We start from the raw sequence: 23,522 nt of genomic DNA on the forward strand, positions 1-23,522 counted from the left end.
GCGAACATACATACATACATACATTTTCGCTTTTATATTTATAGATTACTATTTTTGGTGATGGATGATTCATTTCTTTACTTTCAACTGAATAGGCATGATATTGTGTCTGTTTTGATGCCTCCGTTCAGTCTCGAAAGACAAAGGATACCCCCTGTAGGAGTAGATGCGCCTGTAATTGTGTGGCAAGGGTTGCGCAATCCCCAACCACACCTCTCCTGAATCAGTACTGCTTGAGTCCAGTGGCAAGGAGAAGACCAGGATGACTGGAAACAAATGCCGAGATAAGTGGAGAGCACATACAGCACCTGGAAATTACAAATGGTCACCCGTCTGATACTGGCCAGGCTCATCGTTGCTTAACTTCGGTGATTTGATGGGATACGGTGTCAAACATGATTATGCCATATATATTGTGTCTGTATGCATATAAACAGGTGTCATCTTTAAGAAAAAAAACAATTTGTTAATATGGTGGGTTTAATGTCTTTCACAAAAAGAAAAGAAAAAAAAAATCCAAGTTGAAAACTTTAGTGAATGAAACTTTTGCTCTATTATCAAATTGTATATTTTTACATGTTCAAAACCTGAGTATTTCTACTGATTTACTGTTAAAAGAAAAATCTAACTTGATATCTATTTTACTATGAATTAAGTATATTAACAAGATTCAATGTATTAACTGTTAAAATGAACCTTATATGAACAGTTAACATAATTTCCGTGTTATTTTTTTTTTCAAGGTTTATAATAGGATTTTGCTCAATGTTTAGGCTGTTTCCATTATGATTAATTTTCATTTCACACAAAATTATGTGACATTTTAAAGGATTTTTCACTTGTTTGTAGTCTGCATTTTTACTTATAAACTGTAATTGCCTGTGAGCCACTAGCACACAAGAGAGCTAATTTTCTAATTTTCAGCAAACTTCGAATGTTCATTTTCCGATGGCTAATTGTGCGATCAAAATAAATCTGGTGTTTTTCAAGGATCTATGTGGCCACATTTTAAGTTTTTAGAATAATTGAAAATTAAATTTTAGTTTGGAATAATGACATTTAATTAAAAAAAAATTATTTTTTACTTTGAAAAGGAAAAGAAGACATTAGTATCTTTGAAGGCCATCGCTCAAGAAATTAACATTTTTATTGGAATTATACTTGGAAATGATTTAAACTTGGATGATATTTATTAGTTGGGATTTTTGTAGGTGTTAGAAGATGAATCGATGAAAGGTACACCAAAAAAATGTTTCGTACAAAATTGATGCTTACCGACAACAACAAAAACGAAAGAGAAAACAATGAGGAGAGAAAAATAGAAAAAAAAAAAATGGATTTTTTTAAAAAAGTGAAACAAAAAGATGCAGTTGAAAAATTGAGAGAGATGTAAATAAATGAGAAGACACAGACGAAGAAGAATCGGACAAAGAACAAAAGATGAAATCAAAGACGATAATGAAGCTGACGGGTGAAAGAAACACAGCACCAACCTTCGTTGCGTTTTCGTGAGACTATTAAAAATGCAACATGAAATGAACCAAGTTAAAAAAAAAAAAGGTTGTGAATTATGTTTAAAAAAATTCATGTAAAGAAAAATACTTCAAGAAAAAGTCAATACATTATCACAAACTAAAAATCAGCTCATGTCTACAAAACAATAATACAAAATATTCAAATAGTTTTATTTTATATTTCATTTAATATATTGGTTCATATTATTGATATTCCACTCAATGAGCATCTATAACATTATTATCAGAATTAAACAAGCAAAAAAAAAAAAAAAATTATTTTCACAAGGAAATTTTCTTTTTCAATTTCATCCTTTATGAGTTTTTCTATCTCCTCTTTTTATTGATTTCTAATGTGAAATTGAAGTTAAGCTCTTCATTCTGGTTGTTTTCAAGTGCCACTCAAACTTAGGATTAGTTTTTAAATTAACAAAAGGCATTATTTTTTTCTCTATTGTCGTCAAGTAAATTCCACAGAATCGTTGTTATATATAAATTAACACCTGATGACAAATAATCCACAATAAACTAGGCGCTCTTCTAGAACTCGTCATTCGTTAGAGGGAGATAACTCCGGTTTAAAAGAAGAGGTTTGTTAATTTTTTTTTTTTTTTTTCATATGAGAATTTAGGATATTAACACCAACTCAACTTTGAGGAATTCAAAGAAAAGATGCAGTTACTGTTTCTTTTTTTTTTTTTTAATAATGAAAACATTACAAAAGAAAACGAATTTTTATTAAAGAAAACTGTGACGCATCTACTTTTTTTAAAACTATATTTTTTAATTAAAACTAAATGTTATCGTTTAAAAGAGAAAAGTTTGTTATATTAAAAAGTCTTTGCAGCTTTCTTTTTAAATATTTTCATCCATTTTTTTTAATAAAATATTTTCTTTCATAAAATTTACAATTCCTCTGCAATTATCATTTCATTTTTTCTTCTAATTTGTAAGGATTATAATTTCGTATTATGATACAAATATACATTAATGAATAACAATATATAATAATAATAATAATAATAATAATAATAATAATAATAATAATAATAATAATAATACTATACATTAATAATAATAATATACATTAATAATAATATATAATAATAATACATTAATAATAATAATAATAATAATATACATTAATAGTACATTAATAATAATAATAATAATAATACATTAATAATAATATACATTAATAATAATAATAATAATAATAATATACATTAATAATAATAATAATAATAATAATATACATTAATTAATAATGTTACAAATATTACAGCTTTCTTTTTTAAATGTTTTTATCTTTTTTGAAAAAAAAATAAAAACATGTTTTATTTATTGAAAATTACAATTCCTATGCAGTGGGAGTGGGCGAGTCCTTTTGAAAAGCGGAGTTTTCTTAGAGTCACCAGTATTTTATAACTATTATTATTATTATTATTATTAATATTATTATTATTATTATTAATATTATTAATATTATTATTATTAATAATAATAATAATATTATTATTATTATTATTATTATTATTATTATTATTATTATAATAATAATAATAATAATAATAATAATAACATTTTGTGGATGTGGATTTCGCACATACATAAAAAAAAATTTGTTTTTTGAAAGAAAAAAAAAATTTTTTTAAAAAGAAAAAAAAATTTTTTTTTTGAAAGAAAAAAAAATTTTTTTAAAAAGAAAAAAAAATTTTTTTAAAAAGAAAAAAAAATATGCCACTCTTGGAAATTTATTAGATTTTATTCTGACCATGGGAGTTCTGTCGCCAAATCTGGTCTAATCACTTCTTTTTGTATTCCTGGTCCAATTTTTACAAAAAATTCTTTTTTCTTTAAACTAATGGATCAACTTCATACACAAATTTATTGGCTTACTTCATGCAGCAGCCATTCAAGTTTTTTTCCTTGTTGGCTTTCCCCTTTTGTTTAGCTGTTTTCGATTGCTTTTCAACACAGCCCCAAATAAAAAGTATTTCTATTATCCTTCCAATGTCGTTTGTTTTTGTCTACGTTATTCACATATAGCATCAGATGGACTATCTATTACAGCCAACTTCAATTATAATGACGAACGAATTCCCTTTCCTTCATTCTCAGCTTATGAAATACAAATATTCGTAAAATTTCAACTTACCAGATTTTCTTTCTGGTTATCCGTCACCAAGTAACGCGTTGCCCAGTGAGAATCGATGAGATACCAGTTGCCGTCAATGAAAACAGCATTCCAGCAATGGTTGTAGGCAGTACCTTTGAACTCATCGCCAGGGCGATAGTCTAGACCCTTGGCCAATCCAGTAACCACAGTACAGTGGAGACCAGAATAACTGGAAAAAAAAAAAGATACCCAAGATAAATAGATTGGGATAAATTTGGAAAAAAAAAAAAAAAAAGAAAAAAAAAAAGATACCCAAAATAAATAGATTGGGATAAATTTGGAAAAAAAAAAAAAAAAAAGATACACAAAATAAATAAATAGAAACTGGGATAAATTTTGAAAAAAGTAAATAAAACAAATAGAAAGTATAGACCTTTAGCAAAATTGTGGCAACATTATCACCTCTAACATATTACATGCAAAAATTGGTTTTATTTGCAGCACAAATATCCACAATAAATTCCTCAGCTGACTATGTGTATGAGAAAATTATAATTTCAATTAGTAGATGGTGAACCTCATAAATTCAAGAGGGTATCTATCGTTATATGTAAATTAATCAAACTTTACAACTTATTTTGATAGTCCTACTTACATGCTTCAAATGTCATATACATTACTTGAACATACAATGGAAGGTTAAATACCAAATGTAAACACGCATTTGGATGCATGTCTACACTGGTGCATACAAATGATGGTATTTCTTGAATATATTGAAGTTTCTTTAATATAAAAACAAATTTTTTTAGCCTGAAGAAAATCAAGCTTATCAAAGTTACATTTTAAACATGTTTTGGATGTGTAGCCATGATATCTATAATATAAATATCACCTGTCTGTTTAAATGTATGTATGTATGCCTGCCTAAAACTTTCGATAGAGATGATGGATTTTCACAAGATTGGTATCATTTTGAAGCTCGAACCTTCAAACGACAAATATAAAAAAATTGGCTAAAAACATTAATTCCTTCACCCTCAACTAAGCACTTTATACAGGGAGGGGTCACTTTTTCGCCAATATTTTCGAAAATCATCCCCTCTTTTCGATTGACTAGCCTTAATTTAAACATTATCCACTTTCGGTTTGACGATGGGTGCAACAGCAAAGACGTCCCTTTTGTTTTTTTTATGTTCTTTTCCTTCTTTGCAGTACGGGTTCAAGCCCGCCTGCCTACTACCTTTTTTTTTTTTTTTTTGGCTCAACACACATCTCCAAACACCCAGGCAATGCCGGACACCCAGGTTAGTATTTTTATAAATAAAACTTATTTTATACAAATAACTAATTAATATAGATCACAGTAACGATTCTCTGGATTTTTACCCTGTGAATACAAACCTATCTGTACTGATAAATATAATTTGTGATACGTCATATTTTTATTTATACTGATAAGAATTGTTTAAATATTGTATTTCTTGTATTGATCGAACTATTGTTCTCACCTTAAGGGTTATTTGTGCAATATTTTGCTCGGATTGTCATTCGGCTGTCTTCAGATATGTTGATTGTGGTTTGAAAAAGAAAAGAGAAAAGTTACTGGCTCTGTAGATATTTTCGTATTCTTTTTTATGGTTTTAGTTTCAATTTTGTGAAAAAATTGGTTGAAAAATTCAAAACTAAGACCATAACATAGTATTTTCGAAACTAATCTTCCTGTTGTAGTTTTAAATTTGTCAACTAATTTTTTCACAAATTCGAAACTAAAACCATAAAATAGGTACTAACTCAAAGAATACAAAAATATCTACAGAGCCAGTAACTTTTCTTTTCCAAATAACAACCAACATGTCTGAAAACAGCCGAAGGACAATCCAACCAAAATGTTGCACAAATAACACTTAAGGTGGGAACAATAGTTCGATCAATACAAGTAATATAAACAATCAGCCCTTATCTAAAAAATTTAGAAATTTAATATTCAAATCTTGTTTTAATTTTTATTCTATTTAGTATTAAAAATTTAATTTTTATTCTATTTAGTATTAAAAATTTAATTTTTATTCTACTTAGTATTAAAATTTAATTTTTATTCTATCTAATATTAAAAATTTAATTTTTATTCTATTTAGTATTAAAAATTTAATTTTTATTCTACTTAGTATTAAAAATTTAATTTTTATTCTACTTAGTATTAAAAATTTAATTTTTATTCTACTTAGTATTAAAAATTTAATTTTTATTCTACTTAGTATTAAAAATTTAATTTTTATTCTACTTAGTATTAAAATTTAATTTTTATTCTATTTAATATTAAAAATTTAATTTTTATTCTATTTAGTATTAAAAATTTAATTTTTATTCTACTTAGTATTAAAATTTAATTTTTATTCTATTTAGTATTAAAAATTTAATTTTTATTCTATTTAGTATTAAAAATTTAATTTTTATTCTACTTAGTATTAAAATTTAATTTTTATTCTATTTAATATTAAAAATTTAATTTTTATTCTATTTAGTATTAAAAATTTAATTTTTATTCTACTTAGTATTAAAAATTTAATTTTTATTCTACTTAGTATTAAAATTTAATTTTTATTCTATTTAATATTAAAAATTTAATTTTTATTCTATTTAGTATTAAAAATTTAATTTTTATTCTATTTAGTATTAAAAATTTAATTCTTATTCTACTTAGTATTAAAAATTTAATTTTTATTCTACTTAGTATTAAAATTTAATTTTTATTCTATTTAGTATTAAAAATTTAATTTTTATTCTATTTAGTATTAAAAATTTAATTTTTATTCTACTTAGTATTAAAATTTAATTTTTATTCTATTTAATATTAAAAATTTAATTTTTATTCTATTTAGTATTAAAATTTAATTTTTATTCTACTTAGTATTAAAAATTTAATTTTTATTCTATTTAGTATTAAAAATTTAATTTTTATTCTATTTAGTATTAAAAATTTAATTTTTATTCTATTTAGTATTAAAAATTTAATTTTTATTCTATTTAGTATTAAAAATTTAATTCTTATTCTACTTAGTATTAAAAATTTAATTTTTATTCTACTTAGTATTAAAATTTAATTTTTATTCTAATTAGTATTAAAATTTAATTTTTATTCTATTTAGTATTAAAAATTTAATTCTTATTCTACTTAGTATTAAAAATTTAATTTTTATTCTATTTAGTATTAAAAATTTAATTTTTATTCTATTTAGTATTAGAAATTTAATTTTTATTCTACTTAGTATTAAAATTTAATTTTTATTCTATTTAGTATTAAAAATTTAATTTTTATTCTATTTAGTATTAAAAATTTAATTTTTATTCTATTTAGTATTAAAAATTTAATTTTTATTCTACTTAGTATTAAAAATTTAATTTTTATTCCATTTAGTATTAAAAATTTAATTTTTATTCTATTAAGTATTAAAAATTTAATTTTTGTTCTATTTAGTATTAAAATTTTAATTTTTATTCTACTTAGTATTAAAAATTTAATTTTTATTCTACTTAGTATTAAAAATTTAATTCTTATTCTACTTAGTATTAAAAATTTAATTTTTATTCTACTTAGTATTAAAAATTTAATTTTTATTCTATTTAGTATTAAAAATTTAATTTTTATTCTACTTAGTATTAAAAATTTAATTTTTATTCTACTTAGTATTAAAATTTAATTTTTATTCTACTTAGTATTAAAATTTAATTTTTATTCTACTTAGTATTAAAATTTAATTTTTATTCTATTTAGTATTAAAAATTTAATTTTTATTCTATTTAGTATTAAAAATTTAATTCTTATTCTACTTAGTATTAAAAATTTAATTTTTATTCTACTTAGTATTAAAATTTAATTTTTATTCTACTTAATATTAAAAATTTAATTTTTATTCTATTTAGTATTAAAAATTTAATTTTTATTCTATTTAGTATTAAAAATTTAATTTTTATTCTATTTAGTATTAAAAATTTTATTTTTATTCTACTTAGTATTAAAAATTTTATTTTTATTCTATTTAGTATTAAAAATTTAATTTTTATTCTACTTAGTATTAAAAATTTAATTTTTATTCTACTTAGTATTAAAAATTTTATTTTTATTCTATTTAGTATTAAAAATTTAATTTTTATTCTACTTAGTATTAAAAATTTAATTTTTATTCTATTTAGTATTAAAAATTTAATTTTTATTCTATTTAGTATTAAAAATTTAATTTTTATTCTATTTAGTATTAAAAATTTAATTTTTATTCTACTTAGTATTAAAAATTTAATTTTTATTCTATTTAGTATTGAAAATTTAATTTTTATTCTATTTAGTATTAAAAATTTAATTTTTATTCTATTTAGTATTAAAAATTTAATTTTTATTCTACTTAGTATTAAAAATTTAATTTTTATTCTACTTAGTATTAAAAATTTAATTTTTATTCTACTTAGCATTAAAAATTTAATTTTATTCTACTTAGTATTAAAAATTTAATTTTTATTCTACTTAGTATTGAAAATTTAATTTTTATTCTATTTAGTATTAAAAATTTAATTCTTATTCTACTTAGTATTAAAAATTTAATTTTTATTCTACTTAGCATTAAAAATTTAATTTTATTCTACTTAGTATTAAAAATTTAATTTTTATTCTATTTAGTATTAAAATTTAATTTTTATTCTATTTAGTATTAAAAATTTAATTTTTATTCTATTTAGCATTAAAAATTTAATTTTTATTCTACTTAGTATTAAAAATTTAATTTTTATTCTACTTAGTATTAAAAATTTAATTTTTATTCTACTTAGTATTAAAAATTTAATTTTTATTCTACTTAGTATTAAAAATTTAATTTTTATTCTACTTAGTATTAAAAATTTAATTTTTATTCTACTTAGTATTAAAAATTTAATTTTTATTCTACTTAGTATTAAAAATTTAATTTTTATTCTACTTAGTATTAAAAATTTAATTTTTATTCTACTTAGTATTAAAAATTTAATTTTTATTCTACTTAGTATTAAAAATTTAATTTTTATTCTACTTAGTATTAAAAATTTGATTTTTATTCTACTTAGTATTAAAAATGCATCTTAAAAGCTTAGAAAATCTTTTTTACACGTTTTTTATTTTTCACAAAAGAGATTTTGCACAATGTTTATGGTATCTCATAATTATTTTCTCTATTATTATGATTAAAGTTAATTTACCACAAAATGACATGACATATTTGAAAGAATTTTTCAATCGTTAAAAAGCCCGCATTTTTAGTTATACGCTGTGAAATTTGTCTTCTAAATCAATAGCACCCAAGATAGCAAAGTTGTTAATTTCCAACAAACTTTGAACAGTCGTAATTCAGTGGCAAATTGTGCTGCTGTTTATGTTTTACAATATGTCCACATTAAAAGTTTCAGATAAAAATAAAATTTTGGCTTGGTATATCTACTTCTAGTGTTTCACAAATAAAGTTGTAATTTCTAAGAAATATTTTTACTTACCCACACATGGTTTCGAAAATCCTGGCATAGCTGCCTTTCTTGTTCTTGAAGGCTTCTAGAGTTTCTTCTGGACTTCCTTTCTCGCAATTGGCGAACTTGATGTTGTACATATTCTTGGCAGTCATCCAGCGAAAGATCACTCTACAAAAAAAAAAAAAAAAAAAATGGTCAGATGAAAAAAATGTTGGAATAAAACAACAAATGACAAAATTATTCATAAATTCTCATACAGAAAGGGAATAGAAAAAACGGAATAGAAAAAATCCATCAAAACTTTCCATCTCTTCTGTTTAATAATAATAATTAGGGATGTACCGATTATTAAATTGGCCGATTATCAATTAATCGGCCTTTGATAATCTGCCAATTGCCGATTAATCGGTCAATTAATAAGTTTTCTAATGCCAATTTATTAGCAGATTTTGTTGTTATAAATGATACTTTTACTTAATTAAATTGTAAACGAAGACAAGTTAACTTCCTCTTTTGCTTTTCAGTGAAAATTTATCGAAGAGACATGCATCATCTACACGATATTATCAAATAACAAGCATGACGCACTGTTAACATGTAGACTTTTACAACTGCACTGAATTTGAAGCAAATAAATGTAAACATATGGAAAATTTCCCTCCTTTTTTTTCCTATTGAATTAAGATTTTTATTTTTTTTTACTTTAAATCATTGTCAAAGAAAATTATTACTTCACCTTTCAGTTTTCATGTTGAGGAATTGTACAGTAAATTGCAACGATGTGCGAACCGAAAATAAAGCCATCTTCATCAGTCATACTCTTGTTCCTCATTTTCAAACTTTTGCTACCATTACATATTTTTATTTTTCTGGTTTAAATAATTTATCTTTTATTGAGATAAATTACTAATTAGATATCAGACATAAGTAATTTAAATAAAAAATTAACTACATACTGACAACAACCTTCAACCATTATAGCAACCAGTTTCTGCTTGAAGTATTTTTATGTCAATCCCATCAATCAAGTTAGAAAGGTTTATTCAAAAGAAGCAAAAGTTGCAGATAAGGAAAGGAAGCACAAAGAATATTCAGGGACAGACATTCCAAGGATAAGTGACAACAGCTACGAGCCTCCAGCAAAACACCAAACTACTATAGAATCAATATTGGCCAAAAAGAAAGTTTGGAATATTAATGACCACAGATTACAAAAGATCCATTATATGATAAGAAAAATGCTGTTGATATTGAACCATATTCTGTAACAGGTAACATTAGATTTAATAGGCTTATTGCAAAGCTTTCTTCAAATTACAGCATTCCATTAAAAAAGTACTTCACTACAAAATAATTTTAAATATATTTATAAAAGTAAAACAATAATCCAATTGCCTCTTGCTGAAATTAGCAGGATTTCATGAACTTCAGACATTTTGACAGCTTCAATAATAAGATAATGCTTCCTTTCAGTATTTGACAGGTCATTAGCTTTCAAATAACTTTGAATATTGCAGAACTATGCTTAGAGTTGTTCCATTCATCGGTACACACAAAGGTTCAAGAATAAGTGAAGAATTGCACAATGTTTTCGATGAGTATAAAATCTTTAATAAAGTTTTAGTCTTGTGGGATTCAGGAACAAATATGGTTGCTGGTATCAAGGAATGTGATGTAGAATCACTATTATACATTGTAATTCAAGCAGTGAAAACAACCATTACATCATTTAACAGAAATACAGTTTCTCACTTTAATCGCTTTCTATTAGCAATTAGCAAATTGAAATACAGGATCAGCTTAATTTTGAAAAAACAAACTCATTCAAGGTGTGACCACATGGTGGAATTCAACATATTATATGCTGAAAATAAATTAAGAACAATGAAAAGCTCTTGTAATGTGCGCTGTTAATAGCATACCAATGGGGGACTCGTTCAGAATAATATTTAGTTCCTGAGTATATTTGAAGAAGTCACCAAAAAAACAAGTCACAGAACATCAAACATATCAATGATAATACATACAAATTTAGTTGTGAGGTTATTTTTGTCAAAAGTTGTCGAATCTAATTCTAGTATTTTTGACTTTAGTGGAATCCTTCTTACCATTGTTGAACAATTCAGGTTATCAATGTAAGCAAGATTTTCATCCTATCTAAAAACTTGTGTAGGTCTACTTTTCTAGACCCATGATTTAAATATTAATTTTAAAAGATTGGCATAAAAAAAACATATTTAGAATTGGATTCCAAATCTACTTTCCACTGATGATAATGAAACAGAATTAGCAGAATACATTACCCTGAAGAAACACAAACAAGTGTAAATTACAACTTTGAAACCAGCCGACAAAAAAACATTAAAAATGTCATAAAAAATGTTTTCATCACTCCTAGTATAAGAATAATAGGAATTAAAAGTACAATTTCTTCTAATTAAATTTTGGCTTTCATTTTTGAGGTGTTAAAAGTGAGCATCATTAATAATAGCAAAATTGCATTGATGGACAATTTTTAAAGTATCATCAAATAAAACTGAATTAAATGACAGTAAATATGAACATTCAATATAATTCTATACATAATGATCATTATGCTTATTTTTTAACAATTCCAACTGCAACTTCATTATAAGGCGATAAAAAATGCTGATGTGTTCAATTTTGGTGGTGAAAATAAAGTACCAAATAGCAAACATATACTAATTTCAAAAAACTGTTACAAAAAAGATCTGGAACATTGCATGCTTAGTCATTACATATTGTAGAATGCTATATCATGTTCTTCTTAAATAGTATCCGCAAGAAAATGTTATAATTTTATGTAGTGTTTTTCACTTTTTTTATCATGGCGATGTAATTAAGTAAACGTATGTGTTCAACATCGATTTAACTTTAATAAAAGTGAGAGCTGAATGTTATCAACGATAGAGTTCTTTATACAATTGGTATTTCTTTGCAATTTTGTTGAATTCTTTGCTTGGTATGATCACATTCGCCCATTTGAGGTGGTTCCCTCACCTCCTTCCCCAGTCAAACACATAAAGAAAAAAAAACTTCAGTTGTCCTTCTTCAATGCTTGTGGCATAAATCACTTGTTTTGTATTGTTTACTAAACTGTTAGGTGAAAGTACAGACTAGTTAGAAAAACACCCTCTCCTCCACATGTTAAGAAATGGGTTTCTAAAAAGTTCTCTGCATAAGTACTATTGTTTTTTATTGTTTTAACATCTTTTATTTTTGTATTGGATTTGTTAAAGTTAATGCTGTGATTGTTTATACATAGTTTATTTCTGGTTTATGTGAACTGTTCTGTTTTACGTTGAATGCCCAGAAAAAGTTCCTTCTGGTTAATGTTTACCAATTTAAAAATAAGCAAACGAACTTGGCTGTTTTTAGAATAACAGAATATTTTTTAACTGGTAAACATTAATCAGAAAGGACTTTTTTTATGGAATATATGTGAAGCAGAATGATTCGCGTACATTGGAATCTTTTAATAAGAGATTTGTTCAGTTGTTTTTCACATGAGAATTTGGGACGCTATAAGATTCCTACCATAACAACTTACCAATGGGAACTTGTTCAAAAAATTGTCCAGTTATTGAGTCCATTTGAAGAATTCACCAAAGAAGCAAGTCACAAAACTTCAACCATATCAATGATAACCACTACAATTTTAGCTTTGACGTTATTTCTTTCAAAAGCTGTCCAATCTAATTCACATATTTCTGACTTTAATGAAATCCTTAACACTGTTGAACAATTTAATGAGCCAATGGACACAAAATTTTCATTCTATTTAAATGATAAACACTTGTTTGTATCTACTTTCCTAGATTAAAGATTCACATTAAATTTCAAAAGAATGACATTGAAAACACTAAGAATTGGATTCTACAACTTTTAACTTTCTACTGATGATAATGAAGCAGAATCAACAGGATACAATTCTTCAAACTCTGTTGAGAGTCAAGAAGATCAAAGTGAAAGTAAAACTTTATCTCTTTCGTTTGATGAATTAGCTTCAAATAAGCCTATAGTAAAAAATTAAAACTTAGAGCAGGTAGAAGATGAGTTAAACCTGGAGATTGCAACTGAAACAGAAATACAAGAATCACAATCTAAACTCAAAAGGAGTAAATCCCTTATGGTTAAGTGCACAAAAGAACTTGATCATTATGTAGCTTTACAACTACTCACAAGAAGTGATGACCATTTCAGTGGTGAAAGAAGGAGGAAACTTTACCACTACTGAGTAAACTGGCTTCAAAATATTTAAGCGCATCACCTTCATCTGTGGAGAGTGAGAGGCTCTTTAGTACAGGTGGTAATGTGTATGAACCTATGAGGAACAGACTGTGTCCTGAGAATGGAGAAACTAATGTTTCTACATTACAACTTAAAAGTATTCAACTTGAAATACTGAGGAGACTATAAGAGCAGAGGAAGCAAGCAACAAGAATAGGGAACTTCAGCTTATAGTTATTTAACTAAAAAAATTACAATTTGTACTTTGTAGTTGGTTTGTAAATTCTTTATTCTCATCTAACTATTTAAGAATATTCATTTAAGAATTGTATTTTGCATTTTGTAGTTTTATTTAATAAAAGCAAAAGCCATAATAGTGACCAGTTAAATTAGTTACTATGTTAATATGTCAAAACTATCTGGCAAGTCACCTGGCAATGATGAAATGATTTAAATTTAATAGGAAAGAGAAAAGTAATCGTCCGACTAATCGGCAAATTTTCCGATTTGGCCAATTACCTACTGATTAATCGGTACACCCTTAATAATAATAATAATAATAATAATAATAATAATAATGATAATAATAATAATGATAATGATAATAATGATGATAATAATAATAATAATAATGATGATAATAATAATAATGATAATAATAATAATGATAATAATAATGATAATAATGATAATAATAATGATAATAATAATAATGATAATAATAATAATAATAATGATGATAATGATAATAATAATAATAATGATAATAATAATAATAATAATGATGATAATAATAATAATAATGATAATAATAATAATAATGATAATAATAATAATAATGATAATAATAATAATGATAATGATAATAATAATAATACAGATAAGTATTTTTGAGAAACTTTTATAGTTATGCATAGTCAAAATAATATTTCATCACTTCTGAATACTACCCCAATCTAATGATAATAACAATAAAAATAATGATAATAATAATAATAATAATAATAAATAATAATAATGATAATAATAATAACAAAAAATAATAATAATGATAACAATAATAATAATAAACAAAAAATAATAATGATAATAACAACAACAATAATAATAATAATAATAAAAACAATAATAAACAAAAAAATAATAATAATGATAATAACAACAATAATAATAATAATAACAATAAATAAAAAATAATAATAATAATGATAATAATAATAACAATAATAAACAATAATAATAATAATAATAAACAAAAAATAATAATAATACCGACAAGCATTTATGACAGATTTTTATGTTTTTGATTATTTGGATTATTCAGACAACTGTTGTCGTCTTGAGTGATTTTCACGATGTTTCCGCTGATGTATGTTCTGGCCTTCTTCAGGTGTATCTTATCACACTCGGTAAACGGCAGAGAATTTTGAACAGGACCCATGAGAGTAGCATGCTCTCCTTGCGTCAGCTTTGACCAGGTAGAAGTTGTAAGTAATTCTCGATTGTAGTTTTAGTATCACCCATCAAGAATTAAACCTCCAACATCCAGAAGAGCGTCACTCAAAACTGAATTTTACTTCATACTTTATCCATTACGCCACAGATTTTTTTGTGTAGTTCAAATAATAACAGGTTATTAATCCTCATCTCAAACATTCAGAAACATAAGCGAATTTTTATAATTATACAAAGTCCAAATGACTTTCCATCTCTCCTTAATACTAACCCAGTCGAATAATAATAGTGCCAACAAGTATTTATGATTGAATTTTATAGTTATTTTTTTTTTTTTTGTACATAGGCATCACCACTTATCAAGGCCTAGGGGGTACTCGAGGATAAGGGTTAAAAAGTGTACAGCAGTCAATTGGACAATACAGTAATTGTCAGTAACGGAAATTCAGTAAATTTGTATAATTAAGGGGAACCGACTTATCAAGAACTCGTTTACATGGGACTTGAAGACAATCAAATTGTAGTCAGCCGGAAAACAGGAAAATGGAAGACAATTCCACAGGCGTGCAGTTCTAAGAAAGAAGCTTTGTTCATGGAATCTACGTTTAGGTTTAGGCACAGATAAAGAGTGGGGCGAACTATTGATAGTGTTTTCAGCTAGACGAGTGTTTCTTGTGAAAGTTTGGCGGGGGGGGGGGGGGCATAGATTGAAGCTCAGTCGAACGCTTGTCATGAAAATAACAATAATGCAAAGACAAACTCGCTACATCTCTTCTGTGAGAAAGAGGTTGCAGGGAAGAAAAAAGGACAAATAACTTTCCAGCTCACTTAAAAAAAAATAGGCCAGTCTAAAAGTACAAAATCAGTTGTGACAATGTGGGTATAGGCATAGAATATACAAAATGATGGATAAAAAAAAACACACATTAAGACAAGCATCTATAATTGCATTAGATAGAAAATCAGAAGGGAAAGTGGTGCGTATCTTGAAGCAGCTAGTAGATATGGAACTAAAAAGAAAAACAGTGTGAAAAAAAGAAGTATAAAAGAGTACGGTGGAATATTTAAGAGTATCAACATACGCTATTGTCACTGCTCATATATTTATTAGAACGGACTAGTCTGTATATGGATTGGGTTTTCACTGCCCGACCAATCATAAGGAGGCAGAAAATCTGATATGAATTGTGAGTGGTCAGCGAATCACAAAACTTGTTTCAAGTAAAAATTTCCAATAAAAGAACCGATACTAGAGAATTCACCAAAAGACTGTGGGTCAACTTAGCAGAAACCGTCGATCAGTCCGAGAGATAGACACTGTCTAGCCATTATTTCTAGTGTATATCTGGAGTAGTCAACTTCTGGGTAGTCGAATGGTGATCACTGACAAATAGATTGAGAGAGGGTTCACAGTCAGGGGTCAATCTGAAAAATAACAAAACTTACCACCAGTCAAATTATTCGACTTTTTTTTTTTCTCAACAAGCGAAGCAACATAACTTTTTTTGTTCCAATAAATATTTGTTATTGTTTAGAGTTTTTTTTTTTTGTTTGTTGCTGTTTTAGAGTTGCCGACAGAATCAACCGATTATCCAAGTTCCCAACTAAGCTGTATCAAAATCAAAGTCGTACGGATCTTACAAACAAGATGTGAGAAGAGAAGGATTCACAAAGAAAGTTGTATTGGATCATTTTTAATGTGGAGTCACTCAGGATATGACACCGAGTCACATCAGACATCAATTATTGTCATGATAAGACCATAAAATGATAAACTAATGGACTTGTAGTGCATATAGAATCTAAGTTTGATATCTCAACTTAAATGCTACATAGGTCTAACTTTTAAAATCTCACAAAATAACTTTATAGGTTAGATAATCCGTTCATTGGAATGTGATGTTTGATGTGCTTACCTTGCCCTTTCTAGTTCGGTATGATAACCCGGTTTAATAACCAAGTCCATCAAAAGATCATTGAAGGTGTTGTGTTCTCTCTGGGCCACCTGAAAAGACAAGACACGACATTAGGCTTAGAAACAAACGGTGAGGGTGGTGGGGATCGTGTGAACATTAAACCAAATTTAAATTAATAAATCTCATAAAAGAAAAAATTGTCATTCAGTGTGTGTGTCCGACTAAAAGTCAGAAGCTACACAAGATACTTATATATCTTATCTCATTGCATTTCATGTGACACAAGTTTGGCTATGATAAAAAGAAAAAAATGTAATATTCATTTCCCCTGCAATCACCAGGAACCAAATTATTGCTTGGGAGGGGGTGGAGGATGAAAAGTACATTTTTATTTTTAATAGTTGCTTAAAATAAAATATAAAAAATACAAAAACTGGGTTAAACAGCTGTCTGTCAGTTTTTTTCTTTCTTTTATTCTATTATATTGAACCAGTTGCCATAGAGGGAGAAATGGAAATATTGTGAATTGTTAATACAAGTTAAAGAGTCACTTGTCAGAGATGGGAGATTGCCGTTTTGTTAAGCAGGTTTTGTCTGTATTTATCTTATGAAGGAGGATGCAAGATCGCCAGATTCAAAATAAAATATCAACATATGAGAAGAAATGTAAGTTTATAAAAGGCAAAACAATGCAAAGATGTGACGGATAGACTCGAAGTGACACAACTTCAAATATGGTGGAACCAACTATCTAATTTCACTTTTATTGATCCAATTTATGTATATATGTATAGTCATACACACACACACACACACACACACACACACATAATAAATTCCATAGCCAAACAACGTCGCAACCCACAAAAGCCATGACTCTTGTGGGCTGCGACGTTGTTTGGCTGTGGAATTTATTATATATAATCATTCACATTCTGAAAATCATATATATATATATATATATATATATACATATATATATATCCAGGCTAAATAGAGCACCCACAAAGGAACAAGTCAACCAGAGGTCAAATAGGCCTTTGTCCGATAAGTGCATGCTCATTGGCTGATAGGAAGGGCGCGGTGGATACTAGGAAGGGCACGGTGGATACTAGAAAGCTGATTGGCTAACTAAAATCTCAATAGAAGATGTGCATATAAAAACAACAAACAACCACAGAATTCACGCATAAGCCTGAAGAGTCCTAGAGTGGATGAGACGCGGAATATTCAGTGTAGCTTAATCGCCATATACATTTTATAACTTACTAACTAGCTCTACCTACGTATTGAACACTTTTGAAGCAAATACTTAAAGTTTACGCATAAATCTATACTTTCGTATATTAATTTTATGTGAGTAAATTAAGTAGTTATATATATATATATATGTATATATATAACAATATGAATATATGTATAACAATGCATATATATACATGTTTTATTTTTGTAATACAATATGGAACATGTAGGATGTTCTTACTTGCGTCAGGTGGTGTGTCTATGATGCTATATTTCAGGGTGTCTTCCCTTCGTCAGGCATGTGTTCAACTTTCAAACGTGCATGGCCATAATACAAGTCATGCATCTGATGCCAGAAAGAACATCTTATATTTTGAATGTTGTATTTTTAAAAAAACATGCATATATATATATATATATATATATATATATATATATATATATATATATATATATATGTATATGTATATGTATGCATAACAATATATATAAGAAAAATGTGTAGCTATACATATACACATTAACTGGATCAATAAAAGTGAAACTGCATAGCTGGTTCAACCATTACCTCTTACGTTGCGTCAGTTGGTGTCTATCAGTCATACCTTTGCATTGTTCTGCCTTGTATAAACTTACATTTCTTCTCATATATACATTAAACAATGCTTTAACCTAAAATACCAACAATTTATCTATAATAACATCAACTTCGTTTTACGTTTCATGAAGCAAACACACAAATGAAAAGTTTGCTTGGCAGACTTGGACTAAAAAACAGAATATTAAGTCCCGGTGTTCCATCTAATCTTGCTGTTTCCTGTCAAAAAATGAGAACATGTTTTGAACCTCTCGATTCCACAGCATTTTGCTCAGGAACTGAATTGTATCTTTTAGGTGAACAGAAATAGAAATTAGCCGAGAGTCATGTGCATGCGCAGAAATGATGTCAGAAATGATGTAATTAACCAATGTATTTCTACGCAAGTTTTAACATGCCTATTTCAGCCAACCAAATTACAACAAATCATTATGCAAGTGATTGTGTGGGAATGCTACAAAGAGAGAGGAGAGGGCATGGTTTGGCGCTCAGCCTTGGAATTCATGGGTTTTACATCTATCTGCCTAATCTATATAATATTCTGTTTGTTCTTTCTTTAGTTAGTATGTACGTTACATTTTGAAAAAAAGCCAGATACAATTTTTGAAAGTCAAACTGCTTTTAAAAAAAAAGGCCAAATTCACAAAATCTGACTTTAAAAATGCTAATCTGGCAACCTTGAACAAGAATATGAGATCATTATAATATTAATATATGATTGTTGTTGTAATGGTGTGAGAAAGGAACTCATAGTAATTTGGACGTGCAGTGGTTCTTCACCAAAAAAAAGAATTCAGCAAAACGTTACGCAAAAAGAAAAAAAAAAAAACATTTGAAAGATACAGGCTATAATAAAAAAGCATTTGAAAGATACAGGCTAAAAAAAAAAAATAAAAAAAAAGAACATTGTCTGCCTAGAGGTGCTGGACTGAAGAAGTAAATTAAAGATTGTTTCTTACAATGTGATTTTATTATTTGTATTGAACTATGTAGCACAATATTACTTTCAGAGTATTTATTAATTTATCTCATTTCGTCAGTTCTATACTTAAAATACAATGGACACTATTTTCATAGAAATGTTAATAAGTTCGTATTTGCTGTGTTGTTATTGGTTTTTCTGTCCCAAAAACTTTTTTTTTTTTTTTTTTTTTTTTTTGCGTTATTCAGAAAAATATTAGCTTCATCAAAACATTTGTTGATTCAATATAAATGTTTGTATCCGCTTCAATCCTCAAAAATTAATCCAATGGAGATCCGGCCATTATGGCACCAGTGCTTTCTTTTTTTTTTTTTTTTAGCACGAGGAGGCATCCAGAAGTCCACCCTCCCAAGGTTTTGCCTTCTTGCTTTAGGAAACGTTAGTTTATAATTAACTGATTGAGGCACACTAACCAGGGAATGTTAACAGTTCATGGGGTCAGAATGCACCACATCTCGTGCACTTGCCTCGTCTCCTCCATTTATGGTTTTGTGTCGCACTATTCTGCAGTGGAATGGAAGTAAACTCACTTTCTCCTTACAGATAAAAATAACTTCGTTCACCTGAATCGTTTTTGGACACTTTGAACTCTAATTCATTGCAAATTTTTATCCTTTGTTTTCTTAATGGATCATCAATAAAAATTAATTTTTTTTGTATGGATGTATAGACTGTCATTCTTTTTTTTATGTTCATTCTTCTACACTGCTTTTGTCTTCGATTAATTTCTTTCTTCAACATGAGAAAACCTAATAAAAAATTGTCTTTGAATGGATCGACTTTGTCATTTGTCCTTTTGATATTGCCTCCCCCCCCCCAACACTTTTTCTAAGATTATTACAGCTGTAAAGTGAACACAGTCGATCAGAAGGAATTTAAGTTCAGATATAACTAATTGCATAATAAAAAAGAAAAATAAATTTTAATATTATACGAGTCTAAATATTTATTTCATTGTGAAGCTTCTTTAGAAATCGCCCATTTTTACTATCTTCTTGATCCAATCCATAAAAACATTGACATATACACACATAAATAAATTAACATGTACACACATAAATAAACTAAAATGAACACACATAAATTATTATGTACACACAGAAAATAATATGTACACATAGAAAATATGTACACATAGAAAATAATATGTACACATAGAAAATAATATGTACACAGAAAATAATTAATATGTACACATAGAAAATGAATATGTGCACATAAATTATTAATATGTACACAAAAAATTAATATGAAAAAACAAATTTAACATGTGCACATATGCACAGCTGCGTGTTTAATGGGGTGCACAGAACATAGAAATCAGAAGATATTTTGACAAAATTTCAACTATGACAACTTTTCAAGGTCGTTGCCATATAACATGCAGGACTTCATTGTGTACAATATGGACCAAGCAAAGAGTTTCTACAATAAATAGAACTGAATTGATTTCCAAACTAACCAATTTCTACCCTGGTCTTTGTTTTTAGTCTATCAATGCTGCAGATGGCAGGCAGGTGATGAGCAAACATTTAACTAAGAGAAAAGACCATACAAGAAATGGGTTGGCAACTTCATTTTCGCCTTTAACATTATGGACAGCAATTACAATGTTGTTCATGATATTTCCTTCACCAGCTCTGCAAAACAGGCTTTGAGGAAACTCATACGCAAGACAATTTTGGCTGAATCATCAGAAAGCGTTTTTGGATTAGGTTCATTGGGCCATAGAACAAGCTGCCGGAAACTGTTCTCGACCTACAGACGTCAAAATGGTTCCAGGCAGAATTAGATGCATCATGGCTTTCAATTTTTGGATGATTATCCCTAACTTACTCTTACATTCTTACATGGCTCTCACCCTATTTTAATCTTTTGTTAATATATTGAATTAAATCGAATATGAGGTGGAACGATAAATTGTTGCCCTCAAAAAGATGATATGATTCCATTTCTGTTTGACGAAAACCAGTTTTTTTGGGGGGGTTGCAGACAATCTACTAGTTGGCCAGTTGTGTACAAATCCCAAGAGCGATAGGAGCCTCCTATCATGTTTGAAAATGACACAATGTTTAATGAGCAAGATCGGAGATGTACCGCTGTACAACTCATGCTCTCTACCGATCCAAGTTATGACAACAGAACCATTGCCAATACCCTCAAAATGCATTGCTGGATTGCTATGAATAATAGGGATGTGCCCAGGGTGATGAAAACAAAGGTTCCAGCCATGGTCATGGTCTTTGGTGTGGTTTCAAGTGAGGGCCACATCATACCACCTCACATCTTCGAAGTCAGCTTCAAAGTTAACACCAAAGTGTACCTGAATGTAGTGAAGAATGTGGTGATCCACTGGTGCAATCAGGTGGCTGCTAGCAGACACTAGATGTAGTAGCAGGATTCGGCACCAACCCACAAGTCCAAAGAGACGCAAGCTTTACTTCAGAATGAGAGCTAAAACTTTATATCCTTCTCTCACTGGCTCCCTACCTCCCCTGATCTGAACCCACTGGACTATTTTGTTTGGTAATACATTGAGAACATCACCAACATGACCTCCCACAAGACTAAAGCCAGCCTGATCGCCGAGTATTCGCTGAGTTCCTGCCGCGGTGCTGGTGGAAAAGGCTTGCTCCCAGTTCCGGACCCATATCAAGGCGATGATTGAGGCTGAAGGTGGCTACATTGAGTAGATGTCAGCTCTACTACATAATCAAGTTACCTGAATTGATTTTTTCAATAAAAGTTTTAAAATAAAACTGTAGTGTTGTTTCATTTATGGCGACAACTTTATCATTCCACGCTGTAGTAAGTAGTTCATCCTAATGCTTTTAATCTATCCTTGTAATTGTTGTCTTCAACTCCTTTAATAAGTTTAGTTGTGATACTATCGGCGTTCCCCCCATCAAGTGTTAGGAATAAAAAAGGAAAGAAAAGCATTAAAAAAAGAAAATGAAAGAAGTTTATCAGGAACAAAGGTATAGGAAATAGGGTTTATCGCCAGAACAATGGAGAGAAAGTTGTCCACCGGAGTAGACAAAAAAAAGCTGAGCGAGGGTTGTGAATAGGGGTGTGGTGTTGAATGAAAACAAAAGGACCCGAGATATATTTAGACTTAGTATTAAGATTGACGATGAGTTTTACAACAGTCTTCACAACAGTTAAGAGTTAAGGACAGTCCAGTTGCCGACAGTTGCCAGTTGGATAGATTTGAGGACAGCTGGAGTTTGATAGAATCGAAAGCAGATCATGGCTCAGAGGAGATGGAGAAATGAATTGATCAATCAACTGACAAACATTGCCTTGACAGTAGATGTAGACATGGACTTTAGCGTTCATAGGGTCGATGGTGTCAGACATACACACAAGGTGCAACTAATATTTATATATAGTGCAGTGCCATAATCTGTGGTTTCTTTTGCTTCATTATATTTTTATACATGAGCCCGTGCATCCCCTTGAGAGTCACAGCCAGAATGAGAAGAAAAAAAATGAAAGAAAAGAAATTCACATGATGATGGGGATGACAATCATGTGGTACAACAGTGTTATTCCATTGTCAATATTACATTCTAATTTCCATGTCTCCCGAGCAACACCAGGATTTTGCTTTGCTAGTTTTTCACATACATATTTGAAAAGCCACGTCAGCAGCAGACATAGATCGAGAACGATAGAAGTTTTTATTTGACTTACGTCAATGGCGTGGGCATCGATGGCTTGGAAGTCATTCGGGTCTCTGTAGAGGTAAAACTTCCTGAAACGTGACCTCACAGGAGGGTGAGGCAACGGCGCACGGAGGACGTTCTTTAGCTCCACCATTTTGACAGCGTCAGCAAATGGGAGGGGGTCAGACGGGCCAAGTATACGGGTCTTATACTGCGCCAATAGTCAATATGCAGACTGCTGAAAAGAGAAAAACAGAAACATTTTGTTAGATTCAACGAGATTTAAT

The 23,522-nt window shown here is 28.0% G+C and overlaps 1 protein-coding gene across 9 annotated transcripts in view; it reads right to left on the reverse strand.

Moving 5' to 3' along the window:
• LOC145242244 (uncharacterized) overlaps positions 1–23,522 on the reverse strand; it is a 297,326-nt gene that overhangs the window by 89,124 nt on the left and 184,680 nt on the right. For 5 of the 9 annotated variants that reach the window (XM_080105245.1, XM_080105250.1, XM_080105252.1 and 2 more), the window contains 5 exons: positions 23,264–23,473; positions 16,743–16,831; positions 9,148–9,288; positions 3,673–3,862; positions 1,494–1,514 (listed from right to left, as the gene is read on the reverse strand). In XM_080105245.1, the coding sequence (XP_079961371.1) occupies positions 1,494–1,514; positions 3,673–3,862; positions 9,148–9,288; positions 16,743–16,831; positions 23,264–23,389 (567 nt within the window). In that variant the 5' untranslated portion in view covers positions 23,390–23,473. The remainder of the gene's footprint in view (positions 1–1,493; positions 1,515–3,672; positions 3,863–9,147; positions 9,289–16,742; positions 16,832–23,263; positions 23,474–23,522) is intronic. The other 4 variants (XM_080105249.1, XM_080105248.1, XM_080105251.1 and 1 more) reach the window with 2 other exon arrangements.

Source organism: Euprymna scolopes, chromosome 21, assembly GCF_053919585.1.
Source record: "Euprymna scolopes isolate OS-2025 chromosome 21, ASM5391958v1, whole genome shotgun sequence".
In the NCBI taxonomy this organism is placed as follows: domain Eukaryota; kingdom Metazoa; phylum Mollusca; class Cephalopoda; order Sepiida; family Sepiolidae; genus Euprymna; species Euprymna scolopes.